General features: G+C 34.4%; 1 protein-coding gene across 1 annotated transcript; it reads right to left on the reverse strand.

Annotated features, from left to right (window-relative positions):
* Positions 1–7,168: 7,168 nt before the first annotated feature.
* On the reverse strand, positions 7,169–13,621 carry fgb (fibrinogen beta chain). The gene is made up of 13 exons (XM_022769976.1): positions 13,454–13,621; positions 12,739–12,765; positions 12,525–12,625; positions 12,080–12,179; positions 11,428–11,496; positions 11,071–11,185; positions 10,441–10,547; positions 10,100–10,214; positions 9,761–9,880; positions 9,534–9,656; positions 9,260–9,354; positions 8,638–8,828; positions 7,169–7,966 (listed from the first exon to the last, which is right to left on the reverse strand). The coding sequence occupies exons 1-13, from the start codon at positions 13,532–13,534 to the stop codon at positions 7,735–7,737; spliced, it is 1,476 nt and encodes a 491-aa protein (XP_022625697.1). The 5' UTR covers positions 13,535–13,621; the 3' UTR covers positions 7,169–7,734.
* Positions 13,622–14,782: the final 1,161 nt, after the last annotated feature.

Below are 14,782 nucleotides of genomic sequence, written 5' to 3' on the forward strand. Positions count from 1 at the left end.
CTTTTATGCCATGCATATGTACTATGCGGCGTTTTTTATGACTGTATGACTTACGTAGGTATAATGACTTTTTATTTGCCATGCGATACGTATGACTTTTTTCATGAACTTTCATGCTTGCTATACTATGAACTTTTTCATGACGTTTTATGACTTACTATACTAGACTTTTTATGCCATGCTATACTATGGACTGTTTTTGCCTTGCTATACTATGACTTTTTTATGACTTTTTGTGCCATGCTATACTATGACTTTTTTATGACCTTTTTATGACTTTTTATGCTTGCTATACTATGACTTTTCATGACTTTTTTATGCCTTGCTATACTATGACTTTTTATGCCATGCTATTACTATGACTTTTCATGACTTTTTATGCCTTGCTATACTATGACTTTTTATGCCATGCTATACTATGACTTTTTTATGACTTTTTATGCTTTACTATACTATGACTTTTTATGCCATGCTATACTATGACTTTTCCATGACTTTTCATGCCTTGTATACTATGACTTTTTCATGACTTTTTATGACTTACTATACTAGACTTTTTATGCCATGCTATACTATGACTTTTTTTATGACTTTTATGCCTTGCTATATATGACTTTTTTTATGACTTTTTATGCCATGCTATACTATGGCTTTTTCATGACTTTTTCATAGCCTCGCCTATACTGATGACTTTTTATGGAGCTTTTTATGACTTTTTATGCCTTGCCTGATACTATGACTTTCTTTATGACTTTCTATACTATGACTTTTTATGCCATGCCTATACTATGACTTTTTCATGACTTTTGTTGCCATCTATAACTATGATTTTTTAGACTTTTTATGCCATGCATATAACTATGACTTTTTTTATGACTTTTTATGCCTTGCTATACTATGACTTTTTCATGAACTTTTTATGACCTTGCTATACTATGACTTTTTATGCCATGCTATACTATGACTTTTTTATGACTTTATGCCTTGCGCTATACTATGACTTTTTCATGACTTTTTATGACTTACTAACTAGATGACTTTTTTATGCCTTGCTATTTACTATGACTTTTTTTATGACTTTTATTATGCCATGCTATACTATGACTTTTTCGCATACTTTTTTCATGCCTTGCCTATACTATGACTTTTTTATGACTTTTTATGCCTTGCTATACTATGACTTTTTATGACTTTTATGCCTTGCTATACTATGACTTTTTTATGACTTTTTTATCCATGCTATACGGTTAATGACTTTTTTATGACTTTTTATGCCTTGCTATACTATGGACTTATTTATTGCCATGCTATACATATGACTTTTTTATGACTTTTTATGACTTACTATGACTATGACTTTTTATGCCATGCTATACTATGGACTTTTTTTGCCTTGCTATACTATGACTCTTTTATGAATTTTTGGTGCCATGCTATACTATGAACTTTTTTATGACTTTTATGACTTTTTATGCCTTGCCATACTATGACTTTTTATGCCATGCTATACTATGACTTCTTTTATGACATTTTTATGACTTACTATACTATGGACTTTTTATGCCTTGCTTATACTATGACTTTTTTATGACTTTTTATGCCTTGCTATACTATGACTTTTTCATGACTTTTTATGGTTGCATACTATGATTTTTATGCCATATGCTTATACTATGACTTTTTTATGACTTTTGATGGACTTTACTATTACTAGGTGACTGTTTTTTTGCCTTGCTATACTACGACTTTTTTATGAATTTCTTTGCCTTGCCTATTCACTATGACTTTTTTATGACTTTTTGTGCCATGCTTATACTATGACTTTTTTCATGACTTTTTCATGCCTTGTTATACTATGACTTTTTTATTACTTTTTTATTGCCATGCTATACTATGACTTTTTATTGCCTTGCTATACTATGGACTTTTTATGCCATGCTATACTATGACTTTTTTATGACACTTTTTATGCCTTGCTCTATACTATGACTTTTTCATACTTTTTATGACTTACTATACATGACTTTTTATGACGATACTATACTCATGACTTTTATTGCCATGCCTTACTATGACTTTTTTGCCTTGCTATACTATGACTTTTTTTATGACTTTTGTGCCATGCATTCTATGGACTTATGTAGACTTTTTTATGACTTTTTTATGCCTTGCTTATACTATGAGCTTTTTCATGACTTTTTATGCCCTTGCTATACTATGACTTTTTATGCCATGCTATACTATGACTTTTTCTATACTTTTTTATGCCTTGCTATACTATGAACTTTTTTTCATGACTTATTTATGACTACTATACGTATGACTTTTGATGCCATGCTATACTATGACTTTCATGAACTTTCATGCCTCGCTATACTATGACTTTTTTATGACTTTTTATGACTTTTTATGCCTTGCTATACTATGACTTTTTTATGATTTCTATTACTATGACTTTTTATGCCATTGCTAGTACTATGATTTTTCATGACTTTTTATGCCCATGCTATACTATGACTTTTTTACTATGACTTTTTATTTGCCATGCTATACTATTGACTTTCTTTTATGACTTTTTTATGCCTTGCCTATACTATGACTTTTTCATGACTTTTTATGGCCTTGCTATACTATGACTTTTTATGCCATGCTTATACTATGACTTTTTATGACTTTTTATGCCTTGCTATACTATGACTTTTTTATGACCTTTTCTAATGACTTACTATACTATGACTTTTTATGACTTTTACTATACTATGACTGTTTATGCCATGCTATACTATTGACTTTTTTTATGACTTTTTATGCCTTGCTATACTATGACTTTTTCATGACTTTTATGCTTCCATACTATTACTTTTTATGACTTCTATACTATGACTTTTTATGCCATGCTATACTATTGACTTTTTTTGCCTTGCTATTACTATGACTTTTTTATGACTTTTTGTGCATCTATACTATGACTTTTTTTATGACTTTTTTATGACTTTTTATGCCTTGCTATACTATGACTTTTTCATGATTTTTATGCCTTGCTAATACTATGACTTTTTATTGCCATGCTATACTATGACTTTTTTATTGACTTTTTTATGACTTACTAGACTATGACTTTTTATGCCTTGCTATACTATGACTCTTTTATGACTTTATTTGCCTTGCTATACTATGACTTTTTATGACTTTTTGTGCCATGCTATACTATGACTTTTTTTATGACTTTTTATGCCATGCTATACTATGACTTTTTTTATACTATTTTTCAAGACTTACTATACTATGACTTTTTATGCCTATGCTATACTATGACTTTTTCAGACTTTTTATAGCCATGCATACTATGACTTTATGCCTGCTAATACTATGACTTTTTTATGACTTTTTATGACTTTTATGCCTTGCTATACTATGACTTTTTATGACTTTTATGCCATGCTATTACTATGACTTTTTATATGACTTTTTATGCCTTGCTATTACCTATGACTTTTTTATGACTTTTTATGCCTTGCTATACTATGACTTTTTCATGACTTTTTATGGCTTGCTATACTATGACTTTTATCCCTTGCTATACTATGACTTTTTCATGACTTTTTTTGCCTTGCTATACTATGACTTTTTATTATGACTTTTTTGTGCCTTGCTATACTATGACTTTTTTATGACTTTTTTATGACTGTTTTATGCCTTGCTATAACTATGACCTTTTTTTTCATGACTTTTTATGCCTTTGCTATACTATGACTTTTTTTTATGCCATGCTATACTATGACTTTTTTATGACTTTTTATGACTTACTATACGCTATGACTTTTTTATGACCTTGCTATTACTATGACTTTTCTCTATGATTTTTTGCCTTGCTATACTATGACTTTTTTATGACTTTTTGTGCCATGCTATACTATACTGATGACTTTTTCATGACTTTTCATGCCTTGCTATACTATGACTTTTTATGACTTTTTATGCCATGCTATACTATGACTTTTTATGCCTTGCTATACTATGACTTTTTTATGACTTTTTATGACTACTATACTATGACTTTTTATGCCATTGCTATACTATGACTTTTTCAGACTTTTTCCATGCCTTGCTATACTATGACTTTTCATGACTTTTTATGCTTCTATTACTATGACTTTTTATTGCCATGCTATTACCTATGACTTTTTATGACTTTTTATGCCAGCCTATACGATACTTTTTTTATGACTTTTTATGACTACTATACTATGAACTTTTTATCCCATGCTATACTATGACTTTTTCATGACTTTTTCATGCCTTCGCTATACTATGACTTTTTTATGACTTTTTATGACTTTTTATGCCTTGCTATACTATGACTTTTTTATGACTTTCTATACTATGACTTTTTATGCCATGCTATACTATGACTTTTTCATGACTTTTATGCCATGCTATACTATGACTTTTTTATGACTTTTTATGCCTTTGCTATACTATGACTTTTCATGCCTTGCTATACTATGACTTTTTCATGACTTTTCTTGCCTTGCTATTACTATGACTTTTTTATGACTTTTTATGCCATGCTATACTATGACTTTTTATCCCTTTGCTATACTATGACTTTATGACTTTATGGCCTTCTATATTATGACTTTTTATGACTTTGACTTACTATACTATGACTTTTTATGCCTTGCTATACTATGACTTTATGACTTTTTATGCCTTGCTATACTATGACTTTTTGACTTTTTATGCCATGCTATACTATGACTTTTCATGGTCTTTTTATGTTCTTGCTTTATTGCAACTATGACTTTTTTCATGGATTTTGTTATGATCTTACTATACATGACTTTTTATGCTTTCGATCCTATGCTACTATGACTTTTTTATGACTTTTTATGACTTACTATACTATGACTTTTTATGCCTTGCTATACTATGACTTTTTTATGACTTTTTATGCCTTGCTATACTATGACTTTTATGACTTTTTATGACTTTTTATGCCTTGCTATTAACGGTTATGACTTTTTTCATGACTTTTTATTGCCTTGACTATACCTTATGACTTTTTTTTATGACTTTTTTATGACTTTTTTATTTGCCTTGCTATACTATGACTTTTTCATTGACTTTTTCATGCCTTGCTATACTATGACTTTTTTATGACTTTTTATGCCTGCTATACTACTGACTTTTTAATGACTTTTTATGACTTTTGTATGCCTTGCTATACTATGACTTTTTTAATGACTTCTTATGACTTTTTATTGCCTTGCTATACCTATGACTTTTTTTAATGGACTTCAACTACACTATGACTTTTTTTATGACTTTTTATGACTTTTTTATGCCTTGCCTATAGTATGACTTTTTTTATGACTGTACTTCCCTATGGACTTTTTATGCCTTGCTATACTATGACTTTTTTATGACTTTTTTATGTACCTTTTTTATGTTTCATGACGTTTTATGCCTGCTCTACTATGACTTTTTTATTGCTACTATTTTCATGATTTTTGCCTTGATACTATGACTTTTTATGACTTTATTTTCTATACTATGACTTTTTATGACTTTTTATGCCTTGCTATACTATGACTTTTTCATTGACTTTTTATGCCTTGCTATACTATGACTTTTTAATGACTTACTACACTATGACTTTTTTATGACTTTTTATGACTTTTTATGCCTGACTTTTTTATGACTTTTTATGACTTTTTATGCCATACTATGACTTTTTAATGACTTACTACACTATGACTTTTTTATGACTTTTTATGACTTTTTATGCCTTGCTATAGTATGACTTTTTTATGACTTACTATCCTATGACTTTTTATGCCTTGCTATACTATGACTTTTTTATGACTTTTTATGCCATGCTATACTATGACTTTTTTATGACTTTTTTATGACTTTTTATGACTTACTATACTATGACTTTTTATGCCATGCTATACTATGATTTTTTTATGACTTGCGCTACTATGACTTTTTCATGACTTGCTATACTATGACTTTTTCATGACTTTTTATGCCATGCTATACTATGACTTTTTTATGACTTGCGCTACTATGACTTCTTCATGACTTTTCACGCCTTGCTATACTATGACTTTTTCATGACTTTTATGCCTTGCTATACTATGACTTTTTTATGACTTTTTATGCCATGCTATACTATGACTTTTTCATGACTTTTTATGCCATACTATACCATGACTGTTTATGAATTTTAATGCTTTTTCTATACTATGACTTTTTATGCCTTAATATACTATGACTTTCTATGCCTTACAATAGTATGACTTTTCATCCCTAAGTATACTATGACCTTTGACGCCACACTATACTATCACTTTTTTATTACTTTTTTTTCCTTTTTATACTATAATTTTTAATGCCTTACTGTACTATTACATTTTACACCTTACTATACTATGAGTTTTTCTTTTACTTCTTACACCTTATTATAACATGACGTTTTTTGCCTCACTATACTCTGATGTTTTCACAACATTTTCTGCCTTAATATATATAACTACACTATCAAGTTGCCCTACATTCAAATGTCGTTGGATTTACTTTGATGTTTCTTTTTCTGCCAGATCACTGTCTGTTATGTGTTGACATCCTACTTTATGTTTTCATACTGATGGCCTTGAGCAAATACCATCTCCCCTTCCTGTTCATCCACATTGCACCATCATTTGTGCAGTGCCTGGCCATTTGGTGCGTGTATGCTCCACCGATGTAGTATCTCCCATTGGGATTGGCCGAGTGGTAGCGGTTGTACCACCAGCCACGTCTATCCTCCCTGGACCACTTTTTGCAGGGATCCTGGTTCAAGAAAACAATGAAAAAAATTTGTGAGTGTGCCATGCTGCACCTCAAACTTTTATTTACAAACCAGTGGGCTCCAAAAACACAAAAGATGTCTCTAAATCGTTGTTTCTTTACTCAAAAGAAGATTGTTGTTTCAATTTTTTACTTACAACACTTATTTAAACTGGAAGACTTGAGCCAGGAATTTCACAAAATGTATTTCTTAACATGCTATGACATTTTTACAAGTTACAATAGAATGCCATTTTTTTATAACTTATTTAACTATGTAAAATAGGTTTAATGTGTTAAGCATGTAAACAACAAGAGACCAGACAGAAAGTATGTTCCTCAATGTATTTATTGAGTAGCAGAGGACAGTTGGGATCAACTCATCCTAGTAGTGCACTCTGAAGACGTCACACATAACAAGAAAGGACAGATCACAGCACATTCACTTACAACCCGTAAGGCTATCCTATCGGAGTTTATCTGACAATTTTTTTTCTTCTCTTCTATTATTTTCAAGTTTTATGAGCTTAATGCTGCAAGTAACTTTTTAAAGTAGATTTTCTTCATCTTCATTTCTTTCACACACACTGTCCAGACTAAGTTGTGTTAAATGTGCATGTCCCTAACCAACAGGCTATAGCCAAAATAAAGAAACACATCAGTATGGGTTCACCATTACAAACTTTTTGATGTTCTGGTGGTTCATTAAACCCAAAGTTCTATTGGGACATTTTGGTTTTTTGGTTTGGTTCTTTCAGAGCTGAAGATGCCTCTTGGAAGAGAGGAAATCTATAACCAAGTCCAGTTGCCCTGGATTCAACTCTTGTTGGATTTACTTTGGTGTTTCTTGTTTTTGCCAGTTCACTGTGTGTTATGTGTTGACATCCTCCATCTTGTTTATCTGGAGGCAAAGTAAGGCCTGATCTTCATGCTCATGGCCTTGAGTGAATACCAGCTCCCCTTCCAGTTCATCCAGACCATGCCATCATCTGTGCCGTGCTTGGCCATTTGGCGCGTGTATGCTCCACCGATGTAGTATCTCCCATTGGGATTGGCCGAGTGGCAGCGGTTGTACCACCAGCCACCTCCGTCCTCCTTGGAGCACTGTTTGGAGGGATCACCAGGGAGCCTGGTTCAAGCAAACAAGGACAAAAAGGTGTGAGTGTGATGTGCTGCACCTGAAACTTTTATTTAACAACATCTTCTGGAGAAGAATCGGCTTAAATTGGATAATTTTTTAACTTAACATACTATACTAATTTCCATGAATTACTATTACATGTTTATAACTTTCTATACTATGACATTGTTTATGACGTAGTATACTGCGATATTTTTTTTTTTAAGTATATTTTTTTGGGCTTTTGTGCCTTTATTGGACAGGATAGTAGAGAGAGACAGGAAATGGGGAGGCAGAGAGAGGGGGAATGACATGCAGTAAAGGGCCGTCCGATGCGGGACTCAAACCGGGGCCAACTGCAGCGAGGACTGTAGCCTCTACACATGGGGCGCCTGCTTAGACCACTACGCCACACTGTGACATTTTTTAACATTTTCATCACACTATGAAATGTTTTATGTTACTATGCTAATTTTTATGGATTTCTATATTATGATGTTTTTTCACCCTGAAGAGTTGAAGACTATATATGATACATTGTTCATAAAGTTAGCATAACGTCTCATATAGGACTTACTCATTGGTTTGTAGTTAGGGAAATGACAAATTACGTATTTTGATCTTCATATACTGAATTACTAGATGTACTGTTTTTTATCACACACAGAGAGAACACCTACCAGTTGTCGTTGTCTCTGTCGTAGGTGCTGAACATCATGCCATTGTGTATGGTCATGGTGCGGTTTTCACCAAAGAGCTGCAGGGATCCGTCCAGGAAACAGTTGCCAGCAGTACCGGAGTAACCATCAACCGCCAGCACGTAGTTGGATGTCTCTGATTGGATAGTGAACTGGCGGTACTGGGCGTGGACCTAAATGATAACAGATACCATTTGAAACTGAGTTTCATTCCAAAGTGAAACATCCACAATTTGACACTTTTTTTTTTTTTTTATTTACCAGTTGGAATTAAATTATTCAAATGATGAAGTGTGATGAATTTGTCATTAACACATTCAGACTCATTTTTATTTCTTATTTATTTAGGGCTGTCACTAAACTACACACTTCTGGTCTAAAAAATGTAAGAAAATAGTGAAAATTCATCATAATTTCCTCACACCCAAAATTACGTCATTAGTTTAATGAACAGGCTAAAAAACGAATGATATTCACTTTGCTACTGCATCAGACAAGGAAAAGTCTCAAACCGTACATTTGAGAACCATAAACAAGATCATGTTTGGCAGTAGCCAAATTTCTGTTAATCAATGTATCATTTAAATTAAACCTTAGGACTCACCTTGGCTCCTGTCCAGTCCTCCATCTCAATCAGAACTTCAGTGGGGCCCATCTTGGTCAGCTGACTAATGCGGTCATTACCCAGCCAGTATTCACCTGTCACATGACCAAGGAGAAACACGTGACAGTCAGCCACAAATTACCGTAATAATAATGAATATGAGTATACATGTCACAGCTGAAATTAAGGAAATGCTAAATCAAGATGTCTTAGATCATGTAATGGTTTCCACTCATTGTGCCAGTGGTAAACTTCTTGTTTCGGATTGTCTTACCGGGAGTCTCACAGTGACCCTTGCCAACATCAAAGGCGATGTTGCCGAATCCACGACGATAATTGTCCCAGCGTCGGCCAAAGTCAACACTGCCATCAAGCCTGCTCTGGATGAGAAGCCATCCTGGGGAAATAAGACAAGTTGTCTTGAAAACACTGAAATGTCTCCCGACAATTTCCAAGGTATTTCGGGAAGTAAAGCAAACTAAAACTGAATTATCCTCTCACCTCCATTTTGGCTGGACTGATCACAGAAGACCTTGTATGGCGGGTAGAAGGCGTCAGGCTGGATCAGGTACATCTGGGAGTCTTTTCCTCCACGACGGAAGATATCCTCACACTCCTTACCTGAGTCACACAAGAGAAGAGGTGGTGTGAGGTAAGAGCTTTATTGATTTCTATTTTAAACCTGCTACTACTGGGTCCCAAAGATGGCGATATTGGTTATTTTTTCCATTCTTATGTCCAATGGCCAATACTTTGGTCCAAAACAAGGTTATGATGGACCAGATGTCCATGAAATAGGTTATAGATATTGAATAGCCACAAAGGATGAACAACACTTACCAGACACCACAGGTATGGGACATTTGGTCTTGCAGGGCTCTGTGCACCCCTCCCTCTGGACCTGGATTGCCTTCTCCAGCTTCTGGATTTTCAGCCTGATCTTGTCCAGGACTCCCTGCAGTCACAAAGGATCAGACATTACATTCAGGATGGATGTTTGTCGTCTTTAAGATTGGATACACCAGCTTCTCGGATCAGGTGATTACTTTCAAGTGATGTCATTTGTTTTGACAAGAAATACTACTACTCCTAATAATCATGTTTGGATGTGGCTGTGATTGGGGATAACTGCCACTTTCAAATATTTAAAGGAAATCGATTAAATGTTTCCTCTTATTTACCTGCAGGACTCTGATGTTGGAAGGGAAGACAGTGTCCACCGTCTCCTTGATGTAGGCATGTTGTTCCTCCACACTGTCAGTGTACTGACTCACCACCCTGCTGTTGTCTGACAGGAGGAAATTACAGGGGAGGGAGAAAACACTGATATTAGGTACATGACTTTTAAGGGTTTTTATTTTTTTTAAAACATGTTTTTACAGACTAGATTTAACTTCCTTTTGTCCTCAGGCATATGGATCTTTTGGAAGAGCAGGTCCATCAAAAAATAACGCATTCTACTCTTCTATGCAATGTGTTATTTGTCAATAACCACTTATGTTGTCATAGATTAACTCTTACCTAAACCTCAGGTTAACAAAGCAGATTAACAACCTTTACAAAAACCACTACCTCAAAGAGAGTTACACCTAATCTTGGAACAAAATAATCTTTTTTTTTGCACATAATTAATATATATATATATATATATATATATATATATATTTATTACCCAAGAAATATGTAGATTTTAGAGGTACAATTTAAAGAATTTAAAAATGCCGGTCTGATTTTACAGTTTAACTTGAAACAACTATCTACCATCATCATGGATCTAAGAAAACAAACGTGAGCTCTTTCATTGGTCTCACCGGTGATGATTCTCTGCCTCTCCCTCAGAGAGTTGGACATGCTGTTGACGTAGTTGAAGATGTTGTTGGAGGATCTGGACAAATCGTCCACCTGAGGCTTGAGTTCATTAACGATCTGTGACAGACAGATGCAAATAAGTAAAAGTACAACAGGTCGACCCCATTGTTTTTTCTCAATGACAACAGCAATTATATTCAGCCAACTGATTATATAAACTGATTTGTGGTCCCTACAGATCCACTAGTGACAAGCATTGCTCAGAAAATTCTTCTGGTAATGAAAAATGAAAAGAAATGAAAAGAAATGAAAAGAAATGAACCGTCTCTAAAATCTTTCAGTGGCTCAGTTTAATTTACCGTCCTGACGTTCCTCTCTTGCTTCTGCAGTGTGGTCTTCAGCTCACAGCCAGTGGGACACAAAACACCCTGGTGGACATGAAAACCTCTGGTTAGTCTCCTGCCCTTCAGTGACTAAAATACATTAGCACAGCACTTGTGTTTGTGTTTTCATTGTAAACTACTGTTATTTACTGTTTTACATGTCGAGTTATTTTCTCTGTTTTGGCTTGTTTTGGTTTTTTCCTGTTTTATTGATATAGTGTGACATTAATAATTGTTGGTTTTATTTGTTGTTTTTGTGTGTGGACTCCAGGAAGAGTAGTGAGCACTGTGTGGAAGCTGATGGGAATCCAAATAAAGACATAAAGAAACAAATCAAAGCTCTGCCAATGGAGAGCCCAGATTTTGTGAACTGGGTTGTTTCATCAAATTAAAAGCGTTGGTATCTGGTCTCAGTTAGAAGGACAAAAAATGTATATATATAAACATATAAATAATTGAAACCAAAGCGTCCTTGAATGAAGGAGTCTACAAACTATGACCTAACTGCTTTTGAAAATGGTCAGCAGAAATGTAACAACCAAGCAGTTTGCAGTTACTGAGCTGAAACATGTAAAAGCTGAAAGCAGAGGTCGGGTGTTCTGGTGACCCGCTGCTATTGTCCTCCTACCATCTCATCTGAGGCGTGTGTGCATCCTCCGGCCTCCGGCTGCTCCTCCTTCTCCTGCACCAGTTGTGCGGTCGGAGCGGCGGTGGGACGGCCACGATACCTGGACAAGAACCAGGGTAACCATGAGAGACACTGCCATGTCTTCATTTCTAAAGCAGCCTCGCACTGATGCAGCTACATTTAGTCAAATCAATGAGGTACTTGCACATTTATCTGACAGCTGTAGTTTTTGTTGTAATTATGAAGGAAAAGATTTTACAATCAAATCGTATGATCAGCTTCAACAGTTATACATTAGCATGTTAACGATATTAGCACCACCTCAAGAAGATACGGCATTAAAATACTGTTGCCAGTGGTGCATCAGAAATAATAATCCTATAAATATAACATTCAACAGAAGCATCTTCCCGCCCTTTGAGAACAAGGAATCTAGTGAATGTACCTGCCGCGGCCGCTGACAGGTGGCGGGGAATAGCGGTTGGCGTTGTAGCTGTCTCTGCCCCTCTGTAGTGGACGGTGACCACGAGCATCTACCGACGCTCCCTGGGCGCGAGGAGGGAAGACAAGAGCAGAGAGATGAATAACAAAACACTTCATCAAATGAAATAAGATATATTACATGAATCTAATCATTTAAGTAAAGTTGTTATACGTACTGTTTTATTCCGTGGTAAGCCTGTTTCCTGTGTGAGATGATAGAAAAGTGTTGTGAATATATTTGAAGATACAAATCCAAATGTATAATTACTGTACATGTAAACAGTGACATGTTAGTACAGAATAACAAAGGTGAATAATAAAGATAGTGGCCAAAATCAAAATCACGATATCAAAGGATTTTTCTTAAAAACACCTTTTTGATTTTTTTTTCTTAACGGATAAATAAATAAAACTTTTACTATATGAAAATAAAATGAATTCAGTGAATGAAATAAAATATGTTACTGTCATTAAAATTTGTATGCATCCGTGAATTCAAACATAATTTTGTAAAACAAAAATGCGTTATGATCGTAATATCAAATTATGGTTTAAATTTAAATAATGAATTAATTCAGACTTTGAATTTAGTCGGCAGAAAAAAAAAACAACATAATCTGACATTTGATGTTTATTTAACGACCAGTGTCATTTATATTGTAAATTCACAAATTTACACTTTCCACATTAAATTTTTAAATTTAGGGAAATAAAAAGATTTGTATGTTTCCACCTGTTCAATGATGCAATAAAAATATTTACTGTAAAATATTCAAGTGGAATATTCTGGAGGTTTCATGGGTAATAGGGTATGTACATTTCTTTGATGATCAGTCTGATAGAATTATTAAAGTTTAGAAAACTCCGGTGAACAAACCCAGACACACTCACAATGTCATAGTCGTCATAGTCCAGATTATCCTGCGCCCAGGCGACGTACACGCACAGATACAGCAGCAGCAGCGTCCTCATGGTTCACTCTGTGATGTTGCTCTTGTCAAACTCTGGTCAGTCACTTTGCTGTCTTCAGTGTGCCTTCACTCCTCTTTCTGCCCCTGATACTGATTTGAGCAGGTATTTATCCTTTGCCTCCCTGGGTCAGTGACTGTCCTCCCCCTGCTTTTATTGATCTGCTACAACTGGCCAGTAACTGCTGGGGCAGTTTACCCACCCTGAGTCACCGCTGCACACGGTCGATAGGAAGTTTGTGAAGGAACAAAAGGGCAAAAGGACTGAGTTTCCTGATAAGTCAGAATGTGCTGAACATATGTGCAAAAGAAGTTTCCACTTTGACCATTTTTGGTTTTCAATCTATGCTCATCCGCAAGGACAGTCGTTTTAAAAGTAAAGTTTTGGATTTCTGATATTGGTTTTGAGATGTTTTCACAAACACAAATCCAGTGGCTGCAGAAACTGTATTTCAAAAGAGTTATCCAGGTTTAACATAATTTAAATTTATATTAGTTCTTCACACGGTCTTGGCTTAAGGCCACTGAGATCATGTCTTCTGTATTTTATCAGAAAATTGTGCTTTTTTTGCAAGCTGGGGAAGTTTACATTCAGTTTTTCAAAAATGTAACATTTTTAATCAGATTCTAGTTTTTTTTTAGATTAAGTAAAATGAAAAATCTAAATAAACAAAGGATTCATTATTTCTCAATCACACTTTAATCCCTGGCAGTATGAAATGACCCGAAGCCTTCCTGACTCATGATTCCAGTCTTTCTAAAGTCCTGGTTCAGGGAATTTGCTGTCCTGGATTTACTTAATGATGGTAATATCCAGCACCTGGGATAGTTTTTATTTAGTCAGAGTACGTGAACATGTTTGATGCTGCTCACACTCAGAATGAATTGATTGTTAAATTGTTCCTATATCTGAGGAGAAAAACAGCAGTGATGATGATGTAACGATGGGATTCAGTGACTTCAGTGCTCACTGTAATATTCCCTTGAACATGTTGTTATTATGAGTAATAATTTGTCTCTGAAGACACGGTGAGTATTGTTTTTCAGAACATTTCAGTGGGTCACTATTGGGAATTTAGGACGATGAAGCAACTGAAATTTGTTTGAGTCCAAAGGGGAACGTTGTGAAATCACAGGCCTCAACACACAAACGACTATTAATATACTAGTGTATATTATTATACCTGGCTCTGTACCATTTATATTTTTTTATTTTCATTTTCATATTTCATGTTTACATGTAGAAACTTGT

This window comes from Seriola dumerili, unplaced genomic scaffold (assembly GCF_002260705.1).
Source record: "Seriola dumerili isolate Sdu_G_001 unplaced genomic scaffold, Sdu_1.0 BDQW01008410.1, whole genome shotgun sequence".
Taxonomy (NCBI): Eukaryota; Metazoa; Chordata; class Actinopteri; order Carangiformes; family Carangidae; genus Seriola; species Seriola dumerili.

Excerpts from the sequence above, each read along its gene's own strand:
- fgb (XM_022769976.1), bottom strand. The coding sequence starts at position 13,534 with ATGAGGACGCTGCTGCTGCTGTATCTGTGCGTGTACGTCGCCTGGGCG. Across the intron at positions 12,626-12,738 it reads GCTTACCACGGAATAAAACA|GGAGCGTCGGTAGATGCTCG; the intron begins GTACGTATAACA and ends CCTCGCGCCCAG. Across the intron at positions 10,548-11,070 it reads GAGGCAGAGAATCATCACCG|ACAACAGCAGGGTGGTGAGT; the intron begins GTGAGACCAATG and ends TCCTCCTGTCAG.